Raw genomic sequence first — 25,892 nt, 5'->3', positions numbered from 1 at the left:
TCTCTCTCTCTCTCTCTCTCTCTCCCTCATACGCAAGAGAAATCTTCCAGCTTTAATCTATAGAGCTTTAGTATCATTAGTTTTACTGGGGAAACCAGTCTTTTACTCTGGTTATGTATTCGTGCATAAACACTTCATATGTATGCAAAGAACTACGTGGTTGATGCTAAGATAGAGATACAAAGCATTGCAACCCCCAGGTCACCAAAGTTGGCTCTAAATAAACCCTCCCCAAACAAGCTCGGCAGACGTATGTACGTCTGGGGCAGATAAAACTATGGCACCATCTCACATCCGACTGCTCTGTGGAATCTCTCTATGCGACATGCTGCTTAGTTTTCTGTATTAAACTGCTATTTGTACAAGTAACTTGCCATATCGACTGATGATGAACCACAAAGATCTCTCTCTCTCTCTCTCTCTCTCTCTCTCTCTCTCTCTCTCTCTCTCTCTCTCTCTCTACTACTACTACTACTACTACTACTCCTCCTCAGGCGGCCAATTGCACGATACAGAAAAGACTTGTAAGCACCTTAGAGGATCGATGATGGATAAGGACGGGTTGGAAGCCTGTGGGCGGCTTGCCCCACTCTCTAGCCTTATTGGTGCGTTCACGTGACTCCTTGTAGAGCTTCCCCATCAACCCTATATAAGTGTACCTTCTTCCTCCCCAAGCCTTCCACACCAAACACACTGCAGGAGTCCCATAGCTGAAGGAGTGATTCCTTCAACGATGGACTCCTCCAAGATCTCAGCCATCCTCATTACCTTCATGCTCTTCATCTCCTCCGTTTCCCCCGTCGTTTCTGCTGGCACCTGTCCCCCCACCAAGCACAAGCCACCCAAGTCCAAGCACCATAAGCCGAAGACCCCCACTCACAAACCACCCATCACCGTCCCGCCGGTCGTCGGCAAACCACCCATCACCGTCCCACCGGTCATCGGCAAACCACCCATCACCGTCCCGCCGGTCATCGGCAAACCACCCATCACAGTCCCGCCGGTCATCGGCAAGCCACCTATAACCGTTCCACCCATCACCGTGCCACCAGTGATCGGAAAACCACCCATTACGGAGCCCCCAGTGGTCGGCGTGCCCCCCGTTGTCATCCCCCCGACGCTCCCGCCCAGGAACACTCCCTGCCCTCCTCCTCCTCCCCCTCCAGCTCCACCAGCGTCGCCGAGTTGCCCCGTCGACACGCTTAAGGTCGGCGCGTGCGTTGATTTGCTGGGAGGGCTCGTGCACATCGGTATCGGCGATCCCGTGGTGAACCGGTGCTGTCCTTTGCTGCAAGGACTTGTCGAGATCGAGGCTGCAGTTTGTCTGTGCACCAGCATCAAGCTGAAGCTTCTCAACATCAACATCTACCTGCCGCTGGCACTGCAGTTGCTGCTTACTTGCGGGAAGACTCCACCGCCCGGTTACACATGCACCATCTAGAGCGTAGTCAAAGGTCTCTCGACCTGGAGTTGACCTTCCTTCCTTCCTTCCTTCCTTCTACCTCGTGTGCTTTTTATTCTCAGCTTGCTTTTGATCTTATGACACCGCTCATCATCTTTTCGATGCAGGTTGACGAGAGGACACGGGGATGTCCGACCCACTGTCCCAAGTGAAAGAGGAATGCATTCATTCCCTTGTAGTTTCAGTATGTTGTGCTGAAGTCTGATAATAAACAACCGTTGGAATCTCCATCTCATGCATGCATGTGTTGGATTAAGCTTACGTTTACAAGAACCATCAAAACTGGAAGAACATGACTTGTCGTTAACAAAGTCGTGACCCATCACTTGGTGTCGCTCTACTTCTCAGGGCTAAAAGAAACACGGCCGGCCTTATTATCTAACCCAAATTTTGAGCACCTAAAAATTGAACCCACAGTTACTACTTAATTGGATCGAATCGCACATATTTAACGTATCGGATCCACATCACGTCATATTATTATTACACGAGGAGTTGGATCAATATTTTGGGAGTTTAGTTAGGTCGTAATGGATCCCCAATCTCATCGAACCGGGTTTAGTCCAATAGCAGACCGTGGTCGAAGTTCCATTCCGACCACACGGTTAAATTGGATCACATTGGGTTCGCCAAGCAAGCTCGAAGAGGAATAGACATGGACTGACTGGTACTCGGCACGTTTCTTCTTACGAGCGAGCTAAGAGGAAGCCCACGTCAAACAAGCCCTGCAAAGTCTTCTCAAAGTGGCTCCCTGAAATCGCAATCTCTTCCATCTGCTCTTTCTCAGGAACGGATGCAATCCCAATATATGCTCGGCCATGAAGTCATGCCTTGTCAATATGCCGGCCACCGGCGCTCTCTGCAGTTGCATGCGGACCAAAACTTAGTGAAGCAAAAGGAGATGGGAAGAGGACTCGGGATGAGGTGCTTACGGAAGATGACTTGGGAACGATCAACAGGTGTCTCAGTCCCATCTCCCGGAAAAGTATGAGAGCTTTCGCCAGCGACATCGTCTCCACCACCGTGTAAGGCGACGAGTTTGTGAAGGGATGCAAATCAACGAACATCTCCATCTCTTCTGCGCTTACCTCTACGTCCTCAACACGGTCGTGCTTCCCCGATCCACGCTTACCCAACTCATCAGCCCCGAATTGCCCCGCCGCATCCAACCCTGCGACGCTGCGTGTCGGCAGAAACCGCTTCTTCTTCAACAAACTCAGCAGGTGTGCACGGAGGACCAGGCCGTACAGCACCGGAGAAGAAGAGAACGGCGGCTCATCTATCACGGGGAACGCGTGGTGCCCCGTCGTCTTCAGTATGTGGACCACGTTACCCACCTTCTCCACGCCATTAAAGGTTCGTAAAGGACCTGCCACCACATCGCCAACGGTGAGATGCCTCATGTATGGTTCCGCATGGTCGTCGAGATGAGGAAGCCCCTTCAGTCTCAGGATCAGGTCGTAGATGTTGGGATTGAAGGCGTCGGCCACGGTTTTTGATATCAGGAGAACCAGCATCACCAGGGGAAGCAACAAGAGATCGTTGGTTAATTCCAGCATAATCACGCATACCGACACCGTCATCCTCATCGTTCCGCCGAGGAAGGAAGCCGAACCGAGGACGGCGAAGAGACCATGGTCGAGGTTCGTGTCGGAGCCCATCGCCATCCCGACGAGCCGTCCGTAGCTTGCACCGGTTAACATAATCGGCACGAAAAAACCGAAGGGCGCGGCGACGACGCCGTAGCTCAGGATGCCTAGAACGTAGGAGGCGGCAAATGCGACCATGATGGAGGACTTCTGGAAGTCGTCATTCGTGCCACGGCCATACAGTTTCCGGATCGTGTCATCGTTGGTGTTGAAGAATAGACTGGCTAGATCGTTGTAATGGTCGGGAGGGCACTGGAAGTTCTTGAAGCCACCGGGATGAGCTACCGTGGAGCAGTCCTTGTTCGAGCAAGGTCTGCAGGGTGCCAACCATGGTAACCCAAACAGACAACAAGATATACATATGGAGACAGCAGCAGCCAGAAGCAACCTGTGGGCACGGCCTCTCCTGCACAAGTTAACAAGATTAACATTACTGAAACTTATTTGGGAAGATCGATCGATACGAATGGTAAATCATCTATCTGCACATACTCATTAACAGGGCTGCATACGTGAAGAACCTTCACCATAAGAACATTGTACAGACTTCCTAACACTCCCCCGATTACTCCGAGGAGGATGACCGGAGGTAGATCGGCGAGGCGATAGGCAACGGTATCTGCTGTAACATCATACGTTATCAGCCCGCCCTTCCAATATAACCCACAGTTTCCTCTTCCGCAGATGTCGGTCAGTGCACGGAGCGTGACAGCAACTACAGCTGTCGCGAAGAATGCTCTCCAGATCAGTGCACTTCTCCACCTGTGATAGATATCAAGCGAACACCACATGAAATCGATGAAGAAAGAAGACCGAACCAGAACATTGTGGCATTAGTACCATGAAGACAGCGACTCCAGGGCAAATAGAACACCACCGACCGGTGCACGCAACGCGGCAGCAACACCGGCAGCAGCCCCACAGGTGACAAGGTCACGCCTGTCTCTGTCGTTCTTGAAGTAACGCAGCCATCTGCATGTCATGCGATACTTGCGAGATCCACCTTGTCCGACCATAGCCCCAATGCATGCACCAATGTGCACCATGGGATCAGCCTTGCCCACGTGGAGCGAAGATGATACAGCAGCAATCGTACCGACGATCTACATATGAATCCGGCATTGATGATGGTGAGCCTTCGGAGTACTATTCTCTCAAGCGAATTCGATGGGTTTCTCACCTTTACAACGAGGGTGCGAAGCGAGAAGATGTCAGGAGCGTCAACGCCATTCAGATAAGCCTTCACCTCCGGTATTCCCGACCCGCCCGCGGCAGTCGAAACAAAAGCCGTGATCGCCGTCGCAAACGTCAAAAGGGCCAAATTTGAACCGGCAAACACCCAGAAAGCAGTCCAGTACCTTCAACTCACCGCCACCAGTTTAATCCAATGCATCAGGTAAAGAAAGGAGAAGTATCTGAAATGTGGCTTACTTATTGGCGAGCATGAATTTGGAGACGGTGACAAACTTGCGACCCGCGATGTTCTCCACTGCAAGGTTGTTGAAGAAGCCAACAGCGCCGGCGAGGATGCCGATGAAGAGGCAGAAAGTCCACTTGAGGAACACATACTGCAATATGGCCGCCCGGCCTCGGCTCCTCCAATCCTGGTTGAGGACGTCGTTCTCGATCAACCTAACGAAACGAAACATTGAATCGATCTTTACACACCAAACGATCGGTTCTGGAACAGAGATGAACCGGACAGAGTCATCACTCGTAGTCGAGGCTCTCGATGGGGCATAGGTTGGAGCCGACGATGGCGACTTGGGAGGTGGTGTTGGCCGCCTGGCGTCGGAGATCGATGGGAGAGTGCTCCAAAAGAGGCTCTCTTACATTTCCTCTCTGCTGCTCCATCACCTCGGACGACGAAGACGACCGCGGTGGCGGCAATTCCTGTTCGTCAACTTGGGCTGCGGTCGCCATGCGAGAGAGAGAGAGAGAGAGAGAGATATAGTCTGATGGGAATGGAGTTGGAGGGAGGAGGGAAGAAATAGGGAGCGACAGAAGAGCAAGTCGTGATGATCAGAAGACCACTCCATCACAGCCGTCCTTTCCGTGGCCCCAAAAGACAAACCTGCACTGTGACTGAGATGCTAATTAATTAATTAATGTTATTTGGATTTCCTTTTTTTTTTTTTTTTTTTTTTCTAATTTCGTCCTTTTTATTTTGTTTAAGTTTTTGGGATGACTAATTTCATGCAAATTTAATTAAGAAAAAAAATTATCGGATCAAATTATTTTTCTTTATTGAACTTGCGTCATGATTAAATTATTTTTTCACTCCAATGGCCATTAGCAATATGGAGGAGCCATACTTATATTTAAATTTAAAGAAAAAGATTAATCACGCGTTACAACAGTCGGTGCTGAGTGGTGTGCCACAAAGATAGTTGGGATCACAAGTTGGAATCTTAAGATCAGTGTCGTCTGGTGATCTGAACTCGATCCCATATTTCAACATGGAGGAGGCAAGTCAAAATGTTAATTCAATTAAACAAATGAAACAGAGAAATCATCAAAATACCCTTTGATTAGTAAAAGAGGACTCACATTTTTTTATTCTTTTGAAATATTGAGCTCTAATTAGATATAGTTTTATTTTATATAGTGTTCTTTAGAGTTCATACCTCTTTAAGTCGTAACCAAAAATTATATGATAATTAAATGATTTTGGGTCCTTGTTTAAAACTTGAAACCTATCGATTAAGACTTCACTAGCTAATTTAGTTGGCAGGAGGATTCAAATATTTGATCTTACATAAGAAAGTCAGATATGCTAACATATTAAGCATAAAATATGGATAAAAATGAGTTGTTTTTTCTTCGTGATGTCAATGGACTTACGAGATAGAGAGATTTGTATGGGCAACCTCTCTTTGCTATTTATAATACTATTTAAAAAAAATTAATATTTATGAAAATTTTATTTTATTTTTATTTTTATTCTCCTAATCACGAGCGTCAAGCTTGTTCTTGCAAGATACTACCAAGCCACGATGTCAAAGCTAAACAGAGAATATTTGGTTTATGATAGAATCCTAATAGGGTTGGGTCCTACTCAATCAAGAAACAACTAATAAAACCCTATAAGATTGTAATATATCTCATTTATCTGTCTCTATCATATAAAAAAAGAATAGCTAGGGTTTATATTTGGGCCTTTAGGCTTCCTAGCCGTCATCCCCTTTTATTGGGTTGGTTGATTAGAGTTAAGGGCAAAAAGAATAACTCATTTAGGAAGCAACCCTTAGGCTAGGGTTTGGAGCCATATATGGGAATAAGATCTATCTACAATTACAGCTATTTGACCGACTACTAGGAGGGAAGAACCCCTATAACATTGATTGATCCCCCTCAAAGATCAATCTACGTAATAATTCGTGTGAGGTTCTATCAGTTCGCATTGAATCATCTCTAAAAATGCTAATGAATTAATCACTGTCATATAGTATCATCGTCTCCATCGTCTCCACTTTAGACGATGATTACTTTTTATTCTCCCACCAAAGTTATTTTGTTTTTTTCTGACTACTTTGCTGCAGGAGTAAGCAAATACCATCCTTTATTACATTTCTATCTTCAGTGTTCTTCGATGATTCAATTCAATCAACGATCAATCGAGCGACGAGCAACACTCTTTCGACAAGCGACAAGTAGAGCTACAAGCGATCGATGGAGCGGTGAGCATATTATGCACCTAAGATAACATCTTTAAGGGTATAAATCTATCTTAAACAAAAAATAATTTTTTAATTATCTACTATCCAAACCCAAGGTCCATAAAATAGAATTTAATAACACCAAATACATAACATGGAATTTTTCATATATCCTACTAATCCTCAAATCATGCTTGAATATAACATAATTTTGTAATTATCCGCAAACATAAAATCTATATAAGATAATTTGAGAACACCAAATACATTCAATTCTCATTCACCCAAATAATAAAACTTATGCAGTTTATAATTATTAAATATATCATTCAAAAACTTCATAAAATACGAAAGCCAAACTCAAAAAAATCATTACCAATCACTTATAAACTCAGAAACACCATAATCATAAATCAATAATTTATCAAGAGGTCTTTTAACATTTTTAATTGCACACACCAACTATTGAATGATGATGTAATCAATTGATTTATGATCTAATCGATATGTTGAGAAAAGTGATGCAGAACTAATTACGATTATGAAAATGTAAAACAATTAGAGAATCGAACGATGAGTCGAAGTCAAAGATTGAACATTAGGCCGGAAGAATCGGACAATATGTCAAGAACGTATGGATCGAGTGTTATGCCGAAGGTTTGGATGATGTGCCGAAAGCTCGCTAGGAGTTCATCAAAGGTTCACCAAAAGTTTGGATGAACAATTGACATGATAAACAACTGAGATTGCTAGTATTGTAATTGTTTTAGTCTTAATTATTGTAGTTAGGTGTCAATTTAAGTTATTTTGGGAATAATCCTACTAACTAAATTATGGGCCAATTGGGCCCAAATCATGATTGAATTAGGTCGGATGGGTAGCCCATTCAGTGACTTGGAGCCATGTCAAGTGATGGCACCGTCAAGACTAGTGGTGGAACCGCTTGAGGCTCAACCTCTCAGGTAGGTACTATTTGGGCGATGGTACCGCTTAGACTGGACAATGGTATCACAAACAATTATTTTTGTCAAGCATTGGTATCGTTAGAGCCTAGTCTCCGAGGCTCTATCAGGCGGTTGTACTGCTCAGACTGGTGACAAATACCGTTAGAGCAGGGTTGTTAGGCGGTGGTACTACCCAATAATAACGATGATACTACTAGTACCTGAAAATATGAGATAAGATACTTTTTGGCTTATAAATACCCGATCTTTTTTGCTTGCCCAAGAATAAAAAGTGAACGAAAAACTTATGATCTAAGTGAGAAAACAATATTGTAATTCCTTGAGAGTTCCCCTTCTCTTCCCTAAGTGAAATTTTTGTTTAAGGGAGGGTTGAGAGAACTATAAAGCTTATCTTCTAAACCTATGAAAAGGAGAATAGAGTTGTAAGAGGATAGTTGATCTTCACCCATTGAAAAAAAGATCAATAGTAAAAATCGATGACTTCACTACGACTGAACCACTATAAATTTGGTGTGCACTCTCTTTCTGCTCTTCATTACTATTGTTCTATGTTTTAATTGCTTACTACACCTGCTTTAAGTGAAACACATTTTTAACATTTCTGATACGATTCTTCATCGAATGAATATTTTTCAAAGTCGATGATTTTACGATACCATTAATTTACCCCACTCTTAGTATCGATTTTAGTCTTAACAATACTTTTGGATAACATTATAAGGAAAATATTCTCTATAACAAAATCTTGTTAAATCATAAAAAAATATATCACAATCTTATAGCATTTGGCTGCCCAATCCAAAATAACATGAGTGTAAGTGATAAACTAAATTGAAACATAAGCATCAAGATATAAAGCATGGATTTAAGAATCAATAAATATCATTTCATTAATTCATACTTGACAACGAAGCAAAGAGCAGTATATAAGCATATGAGGTCACATATAGAATCATATTCAATATTTTATATGATTCATTAATATCAAGGGAGTATATTATAACATACAAGTAAATCACGATCATAACGCAAGGTATGAGCTCAAGAGTAAGGAGCAACATATAAGTGAACTAATGCTGGAATACAAAACAATAAACTTCATGAGAATGGAGCAAAGAGTATCATATACATATATCAAGAACAATGGAAAGTATGAGCTCAAATGTTATATTTGATATTTCATTCAATTCATTCATATCAATATAGTAGAGAAGTTTAGCTAATAAAATATTTCAATCATATCAAAGGAACATAAATAATATAGTGAGATCATAATATAACATAATATAACATAATATACATAACATATGTTTAGAACTCGTTATGGCTCCATAAGTATAGTTTATTTTCTTTATATTTCTGAAAAAAGGGCACAAATATCTCATAAACACCAGAGTATTAATAAGAATATTATAATTAAAAAATAAAAATATATTGGAAGTATATGTGAAACACAAAAAAAAAGATACACTTATAGAGGAATACCAAAGATAATTTACTGTATAACTCATTCAATTATGACAAAAATCAATGACTAAGAAATAAAAAAGTTTAAATTATCAATATAAATCTCATTTGAGTAAGGATTTTAGTTAAAATCAAGTTTCAAAAGGTAGAAGCAAGAATGGATAAATTTAAGAATTGATCTATTATGGTAGAATCTATAAAGTAAATTTCACTAGATATTCAAATAGGGAATTGTGCTCCAATTTATTCAAATAAGATATTCTTGAAAGGATATAGGAGTCTACTTTCAAATAAAATAAATTTTCTGTAAATTAAAATTGTCAACAAAAATTTACAAGCAATTGAATCTAGATAGGGTAGAAAATAAAACAAGTTAGAAAAATTCAAGGGGTTAATTGAAATAAATATTTAGATATATATTTATATATCAAATCATTCAAATAAGGTACCAAAAGAAACATACAATTGCTTTATTTTTAACAAAAGAAATTTGATTTTATTCAGAGTTTTGTACAAAACACCATAATTGAAATAGATGGAGAGGACAAGTCATTTTCTCTCCCTTCGATAGAATTCAATAGTTTAATTAAAAGAGATGTTTGGATAGGATTTTTTACTTCAAATTATTTAAATAAGATATTTCATAAAGACATAAGAGTCTAGTTTCTAACGAAAAAGAGTTTGCTTAATTACAAGTTTTATACATAATTTTATAGTCGAAACAAGCAGATAGGTTATAAATTTTAAAATTCCAGCATTACAAGTTTATAACTCAAATTGATGCTATTGAAAGAAAGATAAAATTTTACTAATCATTCATAAATAAGGAGAAATCAGAGATAAAGAATCACTATAGGCAATTGTGCTCTAATTTATTTAAGTTAAGACATTGTTAGAAAGATATAAGAGTCTATTTTTAAATAAAATAAATTTTATATAAATTAGAGTAAGTAATAAAAAAAAATAAGGAATTGAGTCCGGATAGACCAGAATCATCTTATCTATGTTTAATATAATTCAAGGAGTCAGTTAAAATAAATATTTGGATAAGTATTTTTACACCAAATCATTCAAATAAGATGATGAAAGAAAGATGCAAGAGTCTCAATTTAAAAAAAAAAAAAGAAAGAGATTTGGCTTGATTCAAAGTTTTTGTACAAAATACTATAATCGATATAAGGTAAAGAGGTCAAGTAATTTTATCTCTATTTAATAGAATTTACTAGATCAATTAGAAGAGATGTTTAGATAGGAATTTGTACTCCAAATCATTTGAGGTATTGTCATAAGGATATAAGAGTCTGGTTTTCATTTAAAAAAAAAAAGTTTGCTCAATTTTAAGCTTTGTATAAAAAAATTATAATTGAAAGAAGGTAGATAGATTAGAAATATTAAAATTTCAGAGTTTACAACTCAATCGAGATTAATGCTATCAAAAAGAGAAAAGATTAATCCAAATGATGATGAATTAGTCCAAAATCCTCAAGCTAAAAATAATACTTCTCCTTCAATTTCTAATTTGATTATTTTTTTACTTTTTCATTTTATTTTTTTTTCTCTTCCACTAACTTATCATGAAAACTTTCACAAATTATATCAAAATTCAAAGATTCACAATTAGATTTCTAACATTAATTTTTTAATATAAAATTATTAAATTTATATTAAAAAATAAAAAATAAAAAAAAAATATATTATGTAACAGAGCAACTAGTGATATTAAGGGGTAGTAGAAAAGAAAATAAAGGGAAAAAAATAGTAATCAAGGAGTTATAAATAATAAAATTATATTTTATTATTTTTATAGGGGTTACAAATAGTATGTTGTAAATAACAAAAGGATTACCAAATAGCAATCTTCTAAGATAAAAATTAAAATAAAAAAATTGAAAAATTCAGTCCATAATTACTCCAATAGACAATTTAAAATTATCAGGCAATGAATTGATTGCCATGTCTTTGACGGAGACAGCGACGGACCCGACCTAATCAGCGAGACCACCACCCACGTGGAAAAGCCGACGTCATATGATTGATTCTCTCATTCATATTAATCAATTTGAGAACGAATAAATTTTCGACCAAAAAAAAAAACAAAAGATAAATGCGTACGGCGTATATATATATATATATATCCTAAGCGTGGATGCATATGTGAATGAAACTTTTACGAGATAAATTTATTATTTTTGGATTTTGTAAATAAAACGCTCAAAGGAGAGGATTTCTTCATTTAATAATTTAAATAAACTCCTAAACAAAGCAAACGGATTTAAATCCAAAAACAGTCCCAGTCCCATCCATCACGTGACAGTCACTAGACGTCGCAGCCATTGAAATCTCGCGTCGACACCAAGTCTGCTGAGGTGGCAGTTCTCGAGCCGTCTTAGATCCGTGACAGAACACCCGAACGCTCTCGGGCGCAACGAACGTTCCCTTGTCGCGACGAAACGAACAAAGACAACTAGGCTGCTGAGGTGGCAGTTCTTGACATGAGAACACCCGAACGCCCTTGGGCGCAAGTAACGTTTCCCTTGATGCCACGAAACGAACAAGGCATCCGAAACGGGCAGCCCCCATAAATTAAATGTATCCCGCTCTCGCGAAGCCGAAGCGATTCCCGCTCTCTTCGCTTCGTTTCCTTAATCCACGGAGGAGAAACTCTTAGTCAGGAAATCCAAATCCCTCCCCCACCTCCCCTGATTGGAGACGTGCAGCCGAGAGCTCCTCCGGCTGGCCCGCCCGCCCCATGGGATTCGTCGTCGGCCTCCTCCTGGGAGTCGTCGTCGGCGTCGGGCTCGTCATGGTCTTCGTCCGCTGGGAGAACGCTCGATCCAAGAGCCGAGGACAGCTGGTACTCCTCGTTCCCCCTCCCCTTGCGTTGGTTCGATGCCTGGTGTGCTTTTACGTGCTTCCGTGGAATTGTCGCTGCGTTCTTGCCAGTGCATTGTTCCCCTGATTAGTTGCTGCTGCGAAGAATCATGCCCACTTTAATCATCAATGCATATCTTACTGTTGGTGGGACGGTAGATCCCCCGACCATGGAAACTAGAACTACGACGAGAAATTAAGGAATGGGTCACATTGAATTATGGTTTGATACTTTGATCTACCCATCCAACTTAAGCTGAAATTAGATATCTTAGGAGCATTTTGATAGCTTCATGTAATCTAGGGTTTGGGCATATTCTTATTCGTTCTTTCTTTCCCAAGAATATGTTGAAAGACTACAAGAAAAATAAAAATTACAAAGTAAAAATCGGATGTGGTCCGAACATGTCTTGCATTTTTAAGTTTAATCAAGGTGGGCATTTGAGACGAGGTTCTTCTTGCTTTGTTGTGCCCTTGAAGCTGATTGCTATTTTCATTTCCAAATTACCCTAGCTCGATCCGGCCTAGGACCTGACCATAAAGTTTTATAATCTTAGTAGAGTCAGTTGTTTCTTGTGTTAACGAAGCGAACATCTGAACCTTGTTCTCTTTTTTTCTTTACTTGCTGGAGAAAGGAAGGGTATATTTTCTCGACTCTCAGTACCTAATGTTTCTTCTAATAATTAAATGGTTCTAACATATTTCTTACCTTTTTTATTCCTAGCTATTTGTGTTCCAAGAAAAACTTTTACTGTATTTGTGTTTGACAAATTGCATTTAGATGCTTTGGATATTTAAAATTTTACTGATTTGTTAAAGATGGATGAAAAATGAGACCAGGAAAAGGAATTGGGTGGAAAATTTATAATCTTAATCAGCCAAATACTTTAACTGCATGCTTGGATTAGGAGAAAATTTGTAAATGTGTTAGATAACATTATTAGATCTAGAATTCAGTAATAATGGCGTTATCTGTTTTAACCATGCAACTATATCATTGAATAGTGGTTTGTTCAGTGGATAAATATTTCAATTGACGCTGTACCTTGCTTTGAGGTACTCATAACTGAACTGAATGTGAAATTTCTTGTTACAGGCTGCTTCTGTAGTGGCTTTCGCAAGAATGACAATTGAAGATTCACAGAAACTTCTGCCAGCTGAATTTTACCCTTCATGGGTTGTATTTTCCCAGCGTCAGAAGTTTAGTTACTTTTACCTCCTACTGAGCTTTTAATGGCTCCCCTTTCTCCATATATATATTGATTTTGATCTTGTTATTCTTACAGCTGAAATGGCTCAACCTTGAACTTACCAAGATTTGGCCTTATGTTAATGAGGTGCTCTTTTGCCTCCATTAATACATGAACTTACCAAGTTCATGTATATCATTCCATGATAGGAAATTTTATGTCATTCAAACTGCTAGTGTCATATTAAGGAGTTGGTTGAGTTTGCAATACAATTGCTACAGGCAGCATCCGAGCTGATAAGAAATTCTGTTGAGCCAGTACTAGAACAATATAAACCAGCCATCTTAGCTTCTCTGAAGTTTTCGAAGCTGACTCTGGGAACCGTTGCTCCACAATTTACAGGTGAGAAATATTTTTGGCATATATAGCAATTGAGACTCTTTGACCCATGTCTTGCTCCTATTCAATTTTATGCACTAAACTATTAATTCTTCTGACATTCCAGCATAAAATTTCAAAGGTAATACGAACCTCATAGAAAATTTTCAAGGCACTTGATTTTTTGATATGTGCTTAATTACCTGGTTTCTACAAAACATACCATCCTATTGTTTTTTTAAAAAACATATGATTATATTTAATTTGCTCTTTGCTTTTATTGTTTTAATTGTTTTCCTTTTTACTTTCTATTTTATTATAAATGTTTTTGTTAATAAAATAACTTGTACCAGAATAAAGATAGGGCACATGGCTTAATGCCCTATTTTTCCTAATTTTACTAGCCACATTGTGGTTTAATGATCAAGGTTTAAAATGCTGGTTGGATCGTACATACCAATCAGTATTTATTGGTTCGACAAGGATTGGTACCAGATTATATGGCTTAGTATTGGTCAGTATTGTTTTATTTTTATTGTTTTGAGAAAACACTGGTATAGCAGTGTGGTATCTGTCCGAAAGGTGTTGAGATGGATATTGATGGAAATTTAAAATTTTAAAGTTGATATCCTCTGCAACTGACTATTCTACAAGAGAGTTGTCTTAACCTTTACAATTAATCACCATAAAGATGTAAATAATTTTTCTAGGTGTTTCAATCATCGAGGAAGATAAATCTGGGATTACAATGGAGTTGGAGTTGCAGTGGGATGGCAATCCAAGTATTATACTTGATATTCGAACTAGACTTGGTGTGGCACTTCCTGTACAGGTAATACAGATAATATTTTTTGCACCAGATGCCCTTTATTGGCTCTATGGTCCCTTTGAGATGATACACGCTCCACAATGCAAAACGTAGGGTTGCACTTAAAGCTTCTTAAATCCTAATATATTTTTTTTTTGTGAAAAAAAATCTTGTAGAAGATATTATGTATTGGCTCTAAGGTTTATTGTTAATTTGAAATTGATGCTGCTTCTGATACTTGATTCATCACTTCCCTTCTTTTAAACAGTTCCAATAGTTTAGCGAAAACTTTGAGTGTTGCTGCTAGATGCATGAGCATAGACTAAAATCCTCTAATATAATATTTCTGTATGCAAACTACCTTTGTGAGTTTTAATAAAAATAACTCTTTTGTACAAGTTTGCTTTGAGGTTTGCAATTTGATATTTACAGTTGATTGTGGGTTGAAAGCCAATCATAGGGTTCTCTAAAATCCTCAATGGAGGTTCAGTCTTGAATGGAGCTTAATAGTGAGCTCATTTAATTAGAAAGAGATTATGTTGTATGTTGAATTCTTGTAGCATTTAGATAAATAATTAAAATCCATGTTAGAGATAGCGACACCATCCAGATTGATGTCTGGATGAGTGAGTGCATCTTGCTATATAAGGTTCTAAATTTTAACAACTACCAGTTTTCTACACAATAATCCTGATAACTTTTCTTTTTTGTACTTCTTTTGCTATTTAATAGTTGGGAATTTACGGCATTGTTTTTGTTGTTGTTTTGCTATTTGATCTCATATTTTGCCTGCATGTTTCATTTCATATGGTCACAAAAACATATTGTTAAATGCAAGTATTTTAATTTTGGTACAGAGTGTATTGGTCATGGTCCAGACCACTATGGGTCCGAGCCGTACCTAGTCTTAGTGTGTTAGTATGCTGTTATGTACTGAGTTTAGGGGAAAGCCTGGAAAAAATGCTGAAAATTAAAAATTTTATTGTTTGGTACAAGTCCTTTATCGAGTGGCACAAATGGTTTCAAGTCTTATACCATATGGTATAAGGCTGTCTCAGATGGTATTGTAGACCTAAGTGATATTCTTTTTCATTTTAAATGTTTTTTGATATTTAATGTAGTTACAAATAATCCTTCACAGATTTGAAATCTGAAGCATTGGGCGATTACCACAATATTAGTTTTTTTTTCAGACAATAAACACAGATAGCATTTGCCATGCCTGGCAAGAACAGGGTATATACAGTAGGAGATGTTGCAATGTGACAGCTTATGCAGGACCGTGTAATATTGTTCTTTTCCATGTTTTTTCTGGTTTATTGTCTGGCCATGTTATTAAGTTCAAATCCTGCATGTCCTGGTCACTGTATATGTGGATACACCACCTTTAGCTTCTTCTCTGATGTGCTGTGGTTGTGCTAGTTATGTTCTTGCACTCACCTCTATATTTGAGGCACCTTTTGAGTAATGTTTATGCTGGCATAGCCTACACCATGGTACTGTTGACAGCTACATCATAGTGATTGGCATGCCTCGGGTTAGAAAGCTCAGCTTTTGACCAAGCACTGTGAGTCATGCCCATGTCTGGAAACTCATATCTGCATGAAGTCACATTATGCATCCAACAGCAGATGCAACACCAGTAAGAAAGTTGTTTTCATTGAGTGTTTGAATTATCTTAGTTGGAACATTTGGACCACGTTGATTGTTTGTGTTCTTTATTTCTCCAAGTCTTTGAAACTGATTAATCTTCCTAAAATGCAATAGAATTTCTCTAAGTACTCATTTTGTACTCGCTCAAGGTGCTGAGCCATTGTAAGCTTTTAACGCTATTGTGGTTAAATGTAACTAAAAATTCATTGAAAAAAATTGCTGCACAAATAAGTGTGACTGTCATAATAAGAGATGGCAGCAGTGAGTATGGTCAGAAGGAGTGGCTTTGGTCAAAAGTATGGTAGGAGGGGTGGCTTTCAAGTTGCAAGTGGCCTAAAATTCTGCATATAGGCATTTTGGTTACATATGGAAATACAATTTAGAGAGCATAAGTTGCAAGTTCTTTCCAATATTATTTTGCTGATGCACACCATCATTCAATAGAATTAATAAAAAAATCCCTGCAGTTAGGAATGCTCTTATATTGTAGACACCAAACAGGATCATCTCTCATTTGTTTGATAAAATCCTTGCTTCTTTTGAGACCTAAAAATTGATTAATTGTGAAAAGAGAAGGTTAAAAGAGTTTCCATTGTTACATAGCCTTAAACTTGTTGAATCTTAGATTTTGATGATGAAATCAATTGATAAATTAATGATCTAATCCATGTGTTGAGATAAGTGATGCAGGACTAACTACGTGGAAAAAGGCAAAACAATTATAGTAGAATCGAACGTTGGGCCAGAGTCAAAGATCGAACATCGGGTTGGAAGAATCAAAGTTTGCGCTGAGAACGGATGTTGTAAGAGTCAATATACTGAGGATCGGGCAATACGCCGAATATCTGAATGATGTGCCGGAAGTTGGCCTGAAGCTTGTCGGGAGTTCATCGGCAGTGCGCCGGAAGTTTCGCCGGGAGTTTAGATGAACAGTTGACGTGCCGGACAACTAGATTGCTTGATTGTAATTAATTTAGCCTTAATTGATTTAGTTAGGTCTTAATTTGAGTTAGGTTTAGGAGAAATCCTACTAACTCAATTAGGGGCCAATTGGGCCCAAAACGGGATTGAGTTGGGTCGGATGGATGGTCCACTAGGCCACTTGGAGCCATGCCAAGCGATGGCACCACCCAGGGTGGGCGGTAGAACTGCTTGAGGTTCAGCCTCCTAGGTGGTCTGAGCGGTGGTACCGCCGACAGTTAATACTATCACGCGGTGGTACTGCTAGATCCCAGTCTCCAAGGCTCCGTCAAGTGGTAGTACCGCCAGACTGGGCGGTGGTATCGCCCAATAATGGCGGTGGTACCGTCAGTACTCCGGAAATCTGGGATGACATTTTTTGGCTCCAATTTTGAGGCTATTGGGGCCTATAAATACCCCACTCTTTTCAACATAAGAGAGCAACAAAGTGTAAACAAAAATCTTAAAAGTGTTGGGGTGTGAAAGTATTATAAAAGTACTAAGTGGCCTCCTCCTCCCTTTCTAAGTCTTGTGATCATTCAAATGAGGTGTGAGGTTTGTAAGAGTTGCCTCCTAAACTCGAAAAAGGAGAAAGTGTTGTAAGAAGGTGATTGGTCTTCGTCTATTGAAGGAAGACCATTAGTAGATGTCGATGACCTCGACAGAGGAGGAATCGGAAGTGGACGTAGGTCACAACGACCGAACCACGATAAATCCGGTGTGTTCTTTCTTTATTGCTTACTTTCATTACTTAGCTACACTCCGCATTGTTCATTTACTTCAAGTCAACATCTTCTGGATACGATTTCTTCGTTACATTTTTATCAACTCGGAAAGATTTGGAATCGCAACTGTAATTTTTATCGCTGCACTAATTCACCCCCCCCTCTTAGTGCCGTATTGATCCTAACAAAACTGACTATGTTCTTATTTAATTTCTCAAACTAGGTGAAAAACATTGGCTTTACAGGGGTATTCCGTTTGATTTTTAAACCATTGGTGCAAGAGTTTCCTTGTTTTGGGGCTGTTTCTTATTCTTTAAGAGAGAAGGTATATTTTTTAAAAAGCTTAATTTTTACCCCTTTTTCTGTGGTTATGTAACTTATCACAGATGTTTTAACTGTAGAAAAAGCTTGATTTTACACTCAAGGTGGTTGGTGGCGACATATCATCTCTTCCTGGTATTTCCAATGTACTTGAGGTTTGGAAATCTCCAACCCAGCACACCACCTCTTTTATCCAAAAAAGGGGAGAAAGAAAGAAAAAATACAAAGTGGGTCAGTCCTAAACTTTTAATTACATAATCTTTCTAATTGGAGAAGTTTATAATTGTGCAGGGAACAATTCGTGATGCTATTGAGGATTCAATAACATGGCCAGTACGTAAAATTATTTCCATTTTACCTGGAGATTACAGGTATATTATATTCTTATTTGTTTCATGATAACAGACAGTCTCATCTGTGATGTAATATCAATGACTACTATATTTTTGCTCAGTGACCTAGAACTGAAACCTGTTGGTATACTGGAAGTAAAGCTTGTGCAAGCAAGTGATTTGACAAATAAGGATGTGATAGGGAAATCCGATCCCTTCGCTGTGTTATATATACGCCCATTGCAGGACAGAATGAAGACTAGCAAAACTATTGTAAGTTTACATGGAGATTTCATTTTGTTTAATGAATATTTTATTTTTCTTGATTTAACTTTCTATTCCTTGCAGAACAATGATTTAAATCCTATCTGGAATGAACACTTTGAGTTTATTGTGGAAGATGCAACCACTCAGAATTTGACAGTAAAGATATATGATGATGAAGGGTTACAACCTCCTGAATTTATTGGTTGTGCTCAAGTAAAGTTAAAGGATCTTCAGCCTGGAAAAGTTAAAGATGTGTGGTTGAAACTTGTCAAAGATTTGGAAGTGCAGAGAGACAAGAAGGATCGTGGCCAGGTTAGCTTGCACATTATAAGATGTTACTTTTTTTTTCTTTTCTGTTCTTCCTTCCAGTTCATGATCGAGGAAGCTCAAGAATATGGCCAGAGATTTTATAGCTCAAATCATGATAAGTTTAGGCAAGAGGATTCTCCTATAATCCTGCTGGCCTTTTTGGCCATTGAAGTACATTTGACTGATAGCAACTTTAGAAAATCTTCTACCTGGAAGAAATCCAGAAGAAGGAACAACAAGCTTGAGTATAGGACGGTAAGGTTCATATCAAGGACAGTGTGCCAAGGAACAACTCTAGGGAGTTACAATACTTACCTTCTCCCCTTGTCCTGTCCTGTCCTGTCCCGTCCTGTTGGTTCTAGTTTAGGTCGAATGTGTTAATCATGCTATAAAAATGTTAGGGCAGGTGAACACAAAAAGATGTCAATACCTTTGAAATGATATTGTTATGTTTTTCATCTAATCGAACTGGGTGGTCTAGTGACACATGATCTTTTGGCCTGCATATGATGAGAGGAAGTCCTAGGAAGAGTGACTGACTTTTGCCTTGCATGTTTCTTAGCTCAAAATTCACTGATTCTTCTTCCTAGTCTCTCTCCCTATCCCTTTATTAGCTCAGTTGCTCTTTCCATGCTTAGGAGGTTGCTTTTGGTTATTTGAGTTATTTTTTTACAGCCAACTGGTCACTTCTGTTGTGAAAGGTGCCTAGGCTAGGAACTGGCATTGACCTGTTCATTGTCTTGTGGCATATTTTTGGAAGATTACATATTATCTACTCTAAGATTGTTAATATTGTAATTTCTTGTAGTGGATGATCTGTTTTTCTAGTTTAAACGTATGTTATATACTTGTATGTAATGGAAGCACACATGACTAGCAACAATGTGGGACACACTGCTCCTTGTGCATCTCATATGGCCTTCCCACCTGTTTGTTTTTTTCCCCCTTCTTCTCTTGGGTGTCTCAACTAAGAAAGTTTCTAAGACAAATTTTGGTGTTCAGACATCATGGTCGGGGAAGGCAAGGTGACCTCATATACTTTCTTCTCCATGATCACTTCTTCCACACTTAAAGGAACATGGAAAGGATCAGTGTTTTCAATTTTAAGTTATGTTAGTGTAGAGTCAACCATCTAATCTTCTTGAGTTATGTTCTTCCATGATTTTTTTTTCTTTTTTCCTGGGCCTGTCAATATGGTTCATGATATGTTTTTCTCTTTTTGGGTTGTGGTGCTGACTCACATCGACAGAAAAGACTAGGATGGTGCTATCGGTGGTGATCTTTGATGCCTTCCTGATATTGTGAACTTCTAATCGATATTTTGAAACGTGGTCATTTGGCTAGATTTTACATATTCCATTAGATTCTTAATCTCTTCATCTGCACTCACATTTTAAATGCATATATATTGACATGATTGACATCATCAAGCAGCATGGTAAACACTATGATTTTGAACTCTTCATATATGTTTGTCCGTTGATATGTATATTAAAGAGATGTCATGTAAGCCAACTAGGATCTCTGGCAGTGTTCCAAGTTATCCATTCTTTGTTTTATTACATCAGGTGCACCTGGAGCTGCTATATTGTCCTTACGGGATGGAGAATGAGTTTACTAATCCCTTTGCTAGTCAAAACTTGTCCATGACTTCTTTGGAGAAGATTCTTAAAGGTAGCAGAAATGCAACTGAAGCTGCAAGCATAGACCGGACAGCAACTAAACGGAAAAAGGAGGTCATAGTAAGAGGAGTGCTTTCTGTGACGGTCATCTCTGCCGAGGAGTTGCCTGTGATGGATGTTATGGGAAAGGCAGATCCCTTCGTGGTGATTCGCATGAAAAAAACCGATACAAGGAACAAAACAAGGGTAGCTTCCTGACGCTCATGAAAGTTCTGCAACACCTCATTCTCTGTTCACCAAACATGAGACCGTAAGTTCTTTGCAGGTAGTAAATGGAAGCTTGAATCCAATCTGGAATCAGACCTTTGACCTTGTTGTTGAAGATGGTCTGCACGATATGCTTATATTGGAAGTTTGGGACCATGATACATTTGGGAAGGTGCGCTATGTTCTTTGGCGATGATGCATTGAGAATTTTGATGTATAACAAATATAAATATCATTTACTGTCGTAGGACTATATGGGGCGATGCATCATGACGCTCACAAGGGTTATAATGGAAGGGGAGGTCAGAGACAGATTTCCTTTAGAAGGGACTACATCTGCAACGCTCCAACTGTATCTGAAGTGGGCACCACAACCCATATATCGGGACTGTTGAGGAGGATGGGATGGGTCTCTCTCTCTTTGCTACCTAATGTTTTGGTCTTCCTATGGGTCCTTTTTTGCCATGGAGATCGGGGCGTTGAATAAAATTCAGTTGGTTTTATTGTAAAATGAGGCCATAGTTTGCTAGCGTTGCGTGTAAAATTACCACCCTAACAAAGATGGGTCAGTTTCGCTGTTTCCCAAAACAAAGGCTGATCAGTTTAAGCTTTGGTGGCGCCCTCAGCAATCCTTAATGACTTTCCGGGATAAGATTTCCTCAAGGCAGTTGAGGAAATCTCTCAGCAGTTGAGAAAAATCCTCCATGCTATAACCTCCCTACTGAGTGTGTATAAATGGCTGTCAAGAACTCACTATCAAAATGTATAGGCAATTATATCTTATACATTTCATAGTTTCTTCTACAATTTCTATCTTTCAATCTTCTTCGCTTAATTTCTATCATGGTATCAGAGCAGTTTACCTAGAGCAAGCCCTCTTCTTCGGAGTTCAACCATCCCTCTCGTGGCGACGCCTCCGCCCCTCAATCGTAGCCATTCGCTGCAGCCTACTGCAGCACTTGCGGCTGCTAATATCAGATCCTAAAGGAAGCATAGTCACGGCCTTTGTTTCTACCGCCGGCTGCTGCTCCCTTGCCAACCGAAGTCTTCCGCTGAAAACTCCGCTGCTCTTCCGGCCACCAAACTCCAATACTGCATTACTGCAACTATCTCCAACCTTGCAGATTTCTCCAGCATCGCTGCAGAAATCGTTGCAAGCTGCAGAGATTTCTTCCACCTCGCTGCAACAATCTCTCCTGCACTCTGAATCGCTGCAGCCTACCAGTGCCTCTGGAAGAAGCAGCAGCCCTCTTCGGCATTGCATACAGCTACTCTTCTACATCTGACGTCTTCATCATCTACCTCCCGCCACAGCCATCGCTGCCTTTCTTGCTGCAGATTGCTCGCCCATCACTGCAGTTCATCACGCTGCAGCCTTCTCTGCAGTTCATCGCGCTGCAGCCTACTCTGCAGCGCATCGATCTGCTTTTCTCCTCCTCCCTTCCTCCTATATCTTTACATCTTCTATAAAGATCACTTGACCCGCCACAAAATATCTGGGATGTCTTCATTTTTCTCTTCCGATATTCCTGTCCCTATTTTTGCAGGGACTCTGAGCACTTCTCAAAGTCTTATCACCATCAATGCTGCAGCACTCATTCCCTTCAAATTATCCAAAGGCGACAACTACGCATCTTGGCGGGCACAACTTTCTAATCTTTTATTTGGCTATGATCTCTTAGGTTACGTTGATGGTTCTCTCCAGTGTCCACCTGAAATGATCAACATCCCAGGCGAACCCAATCCAGTGCCAAATCCAACCCACCAACTATGGTTACGTCAAGATCGCCTCATCCTCCAAGCTATTCAAGCTTCCGTTGCTGGATCCATTGCCCCGCTGATATCCTCATGTACGACTGCTGCAGAAGCATGGTGCAAATTACAAATAACTTTGGCAAATCGCTCGCGTACTCGCATGCTCGGACTTCTCTCCAATCTGATGAAAATGAAACAAGAGGGAAGTACTATTGCTGATTATCTACAAAATATCAAAGTTATCATCGATGATTTAGCTTTGATAGGTCATTCTCTCAGCGATGAAGAAGTCCTAATCCATACCCTCAATGGCTTAGGAGGCGAGTACAAAGAACTGACAGCAGCACTTCGGGCACGTGACTCACCAATATCATTCGAAGAACTTTATGATAAGTTGATCGACTATGAGACGTACTTGAAGCGTGATGATAAGTTGCCCGGACCACCTATTACAGCTCAGGTCAATCAAAAATCCAAGAGGAAGAGTAACCAGTACAATAAGCACGTCAACAACGATTTGGCTAAGCTGCCTCCTAGCCTTATGGGGCCCAGACCAAACCTTCCTTACCCATATCAAGGTGGTAACTTTCATAGTACTCAGTCGTCGCGTCCTGACTTCACAGGCCGCCAACGAGTTGTTTGCCAACTATGTGATAAAGTTGGACACTCCGCGAAAGTCTGTCGGTCTCGTCCCAGACTCCCTACTCCATCACAGTGGCCTCAGGCGAATTTCATGGCTACTCCAACTCCTACTCAACCTAATTGGATTGTGGATTCGGGCGCCTCTCATCACATCACCTCTGATCTTCAAAACTTGTCCATCCACAACAACTATGACGGAAATGAAGATATCATCATCGGTGACGGTAAAAGAATTCCTATTACTCATTCTGGTTCCTCAACGCTTAGTTCACTTACCACAACCTTTACACTCGATGATGTTTTGTGTGCACCTAACATTAAAAGAAACCTCATTTCCATTTCTCAATTCTGTAAACAAAATAATACATCAATTGAATTCTTTCCTAACTTTTTTCTTGTCAAGGATTTGAGCACGGGGGCATCCTTGGTCCAGGGCCAGAACAAAGACAACATTTATGAGTGGCCATCCACTTCACAAATTACCCTTCCTACTGCTCACTCCTCAATCGCAGCTCCGGTTGATGTATGGCATCGTCGTCTTGGTCATCCCTCCCCTTTTATTCAGCAAAAATTACTTTCTCGTTATTCTCTTCCTACCTTGAAAATCAATAGCACTATTAATCATTGTGATGCTTGTCTTTGCAATAAAAGTAATAAACTGCCTTTTGGGACAACCTCCATTTCTTGCTCTAAACCATTTGAAATCATTTATACCGACGTGTGGGGCCCTGCCCCAATTCCTTCTTTTGACAAGTTTCGTTTTTATGTCATTTTTGTAGATTATTTTACTAAGTACACATGGTTATATCCTCTCCATCATAAGTCTGATGTTTCTACTGTATTTACTAACTTTCGAAAGTTGGTCGAGAATTTTTTTCAATCTTCCATTAAAACAGTTTACTCTGATGGTGGAGGCGAATATCAAGCCCTCACATCCTATCTCTCTGCTTGTGGTATACAACACCTCAAGTCACCCCCACATACTCCCCAATTGGTTGGTTCTGCCAAACGCAAACATCGGCATATCGTTGAAACTGGTCTCTCCCTTCTACATCAAGCATCCATGCCACCATCTTTTTGGTCAGTAGCTTTTCAAACTGCAGTTTATCTCATTAATCGTATGCTCACTCCAGTCTTACAATACCAGTCACCATTTGAAAAATTATTCCACAAACTTCCAAACCTTCATAAACTCAGAGTTTTTGGCTGTTTATGTTATCCATGGCTCCGTCCCTATGCGTCACATAAGCTAACACCACGATCTAAGCCTTGCACTTTTATAGGCTACTCTCTTGAACATAATGTTTTTCGATGCTATGAACCCCAAACTAAAAAGGTCTTTATATCACGTCATGTTATCTTTGAGGAGTCTGTCTTTCCTTTTCAAAATAATCCTACCATGCAAACTACTCCGATAAACATACATCACTGGAATATCCCTCCGATCTCATCACACGAACCTCCAATGACACCGTCCAATCCTTACTCTCAAGATTCACATACTACTATTACTCCAGTTCAACAGCTTCTCACTCCCTCTATTCCTCCACTGAGGCCAGTGAACCTACTACAATCACTCAAGCTCAAAAATCTTCTCACTGGCGTAAAGCCATGTGTGACGAATATGATGCTCTCCTCCATAACTCTACATGGACCTTAGTACCCTTTCATCACACACAAAATATCATCGGGTGTAAATGGGTCTTTCGAATTAAGCGGAACCCAGACGGATCCGTTGCCAGATACAAAGCACGTCTAGTCGCCAAAGGGTTTCATCAACGACCTGGTGTCGACTTCACAGAGACATTTAGTCCCGTTGTTAAACCCACAACAATCCGTCTTATCCTGAGTTTGGCTATCTCAAAGGGCTGGCACATACGACAATTGGATTGGATGTTAACAATGCCTTTTTACAGGGGTCACTTACTGAAGATGTCTTTATGTAACAACCTCCTGGTTTCGTTCATCCTCAATATCCGAGGCATGTCTGCAAACTTCAAAAAGCTATTTATGGCCTTCGTCAAGCTCCAAGGGCTTGGTATAACGAGCTTGGCTCGTTTTTGACCTCAATTGGCTTCATCAATTCAAAGCCTGATACCTCGTTATTCATTTGCTAGCACAATGGAAGCATAATATATCTTTTAGTATATGTGGATGATATTATTGTCACAGGAAATGATCCTTTGAAAACTCAGGCATTTCTAAAGCACTTGGCCGATCGATTCTCCCTCAAAGATCTAGGAACTTTAAGCTACTTTCTGGGAGTGGAAGCAACATTTACATCTTCAGGTCTCTTCCTATCACAAAGAAAGTATATTCAAGATTTATTATCAAAGGCAAACATGCAGGATGCGAAAGAGGTTACAACTCCTCTCTCTACCAGTGAATCACTTAAATTATGTGATGGAAGTCCTGCTACAGATTCGACTCAGTATCGACAAGTCCTTGGCTCCTTACAGTACTTGGCTCTCACCCGTCCAGATATTTCATTTGCCGTCAATAAGTTATCGCAATTCATGCATCGACCATCTACTACGCATTGGTCTACGGTCAAACGAATTTTGCGGTATCTTAAAGGGACTCTTAATCA

At 39.7% G+C, this 25,892-nt stretch overlaps 3 protein-coding genes across 4 annotated transcripts; 2 read left to right on the top strand and 1 right to left on the bottom strand.

Moving 5' to 3' along the window:
- The first annotated feature begins 672 nt into the window (after positions 1-672).
- Positions 673-1,692, top strand: LOC135676543 (36.4 kDa proline-rich protein-like). Its single transcript, XM_065187854.1, has 2 exons — positions 673-1,454; positions 1,570-1,692. Exon 1 carries the CDS (start codon positions 734-736, stop codon positions 1,439-1,441), a length of 708 nt encoding a protein of 235 aa, XP_065043926.1. The 5' UTR covers positions 673-733; the 3' UTR covers positions 1,442-1,454; positions 1,570-1,692.
- A 187-nt stretch (positions 1,693-1,879) lies between these two features.
- Positions 1,880-5,184, bottom strand: LOC103998469 (putative chloride channel-like protein CLC-g). The gene is made up of 7 exons (XM_009419953.3): positions 4,826-5,184; positions 4,543-4,743; positions 4,292-4,469; positions 3,952-4,214; positions 3,604-3,873; positions 2,395-3,517; positions 1,880-2,321 (listed from the first exon to the last, which is right to left on the bottom strand). Exons 1-7 carry the CDS (start codon positions 5,032-5,034, stop codon positions 2,160-2,162), a joined length of 2,406 nt encoding a protein of 801 aa, XP_009418228.2. The 5' UTR covers positions 5,035-5,184; the 3' UTR covers positions 1,880-2,159.
- A 6,648-nt stretch (positions 5,185-11,832) lies between these two features.
- LOC135676532 (synaptotagmin-5-like) lies at positions 11,833-21,516 on the top strand. 2 transcript variants are annotated; one of them, XM_065187833.1, is made up of 13 exons: positions 11,833-12,056; positions 13,170-13,250; positions 13,360-13,410; positions 13,545-13,665; positions 14,352-14,473; positions 18,011-18,112; positions 18,189-18,263; positions 18,400-18,479; positions 18,563-18,713; positions 18,789-19,019; positions 20,585-20,884; positions 20,964-21,077; positions 21,154-21,516. In XM_065187833.1, exons 1-13 carry the CDS (start codon positions 11,952-11,954, stop codon positions 21,298-21,300), a joined length of 1,680 nt encoding a protein of 559 aa, XP_065043905.1. In that variant the 5' UTR covers positions 11,833-11,951; the 3' UTR covers positions 21,301-21,516. The 2 variants fall into 2 exon arrangements, with proteins under 2 accessions (XP_065043905.1, XP_065043895.1); XM_065187823.1 differs by having other exon boundaries at positions 11,834-12,056; positions 13,170-13,274.
- Positions 21,517-25,892: the final 4,376 nt, after the last annotated feature.

Source organism: Musa acuminata, chromosome BXJ1-1, assembly GCF_036884655.1.
Source record: "Musa acuminata AAA Group cultivar baxijiao chromosome BXJ1-1, Cavendish_Baxijiao_AAA, whole genome shotgun sequence".
Taxonomy (NCBI): Eukaryota; Viridiplantae; Streptophyta; class Magnoliopsida; order Zingiberales; family Musaceae; genus Musa; species Musa acuminata.
This window is presented reverse-complemented; position numbering and strand designations above follow the sequence as displayed.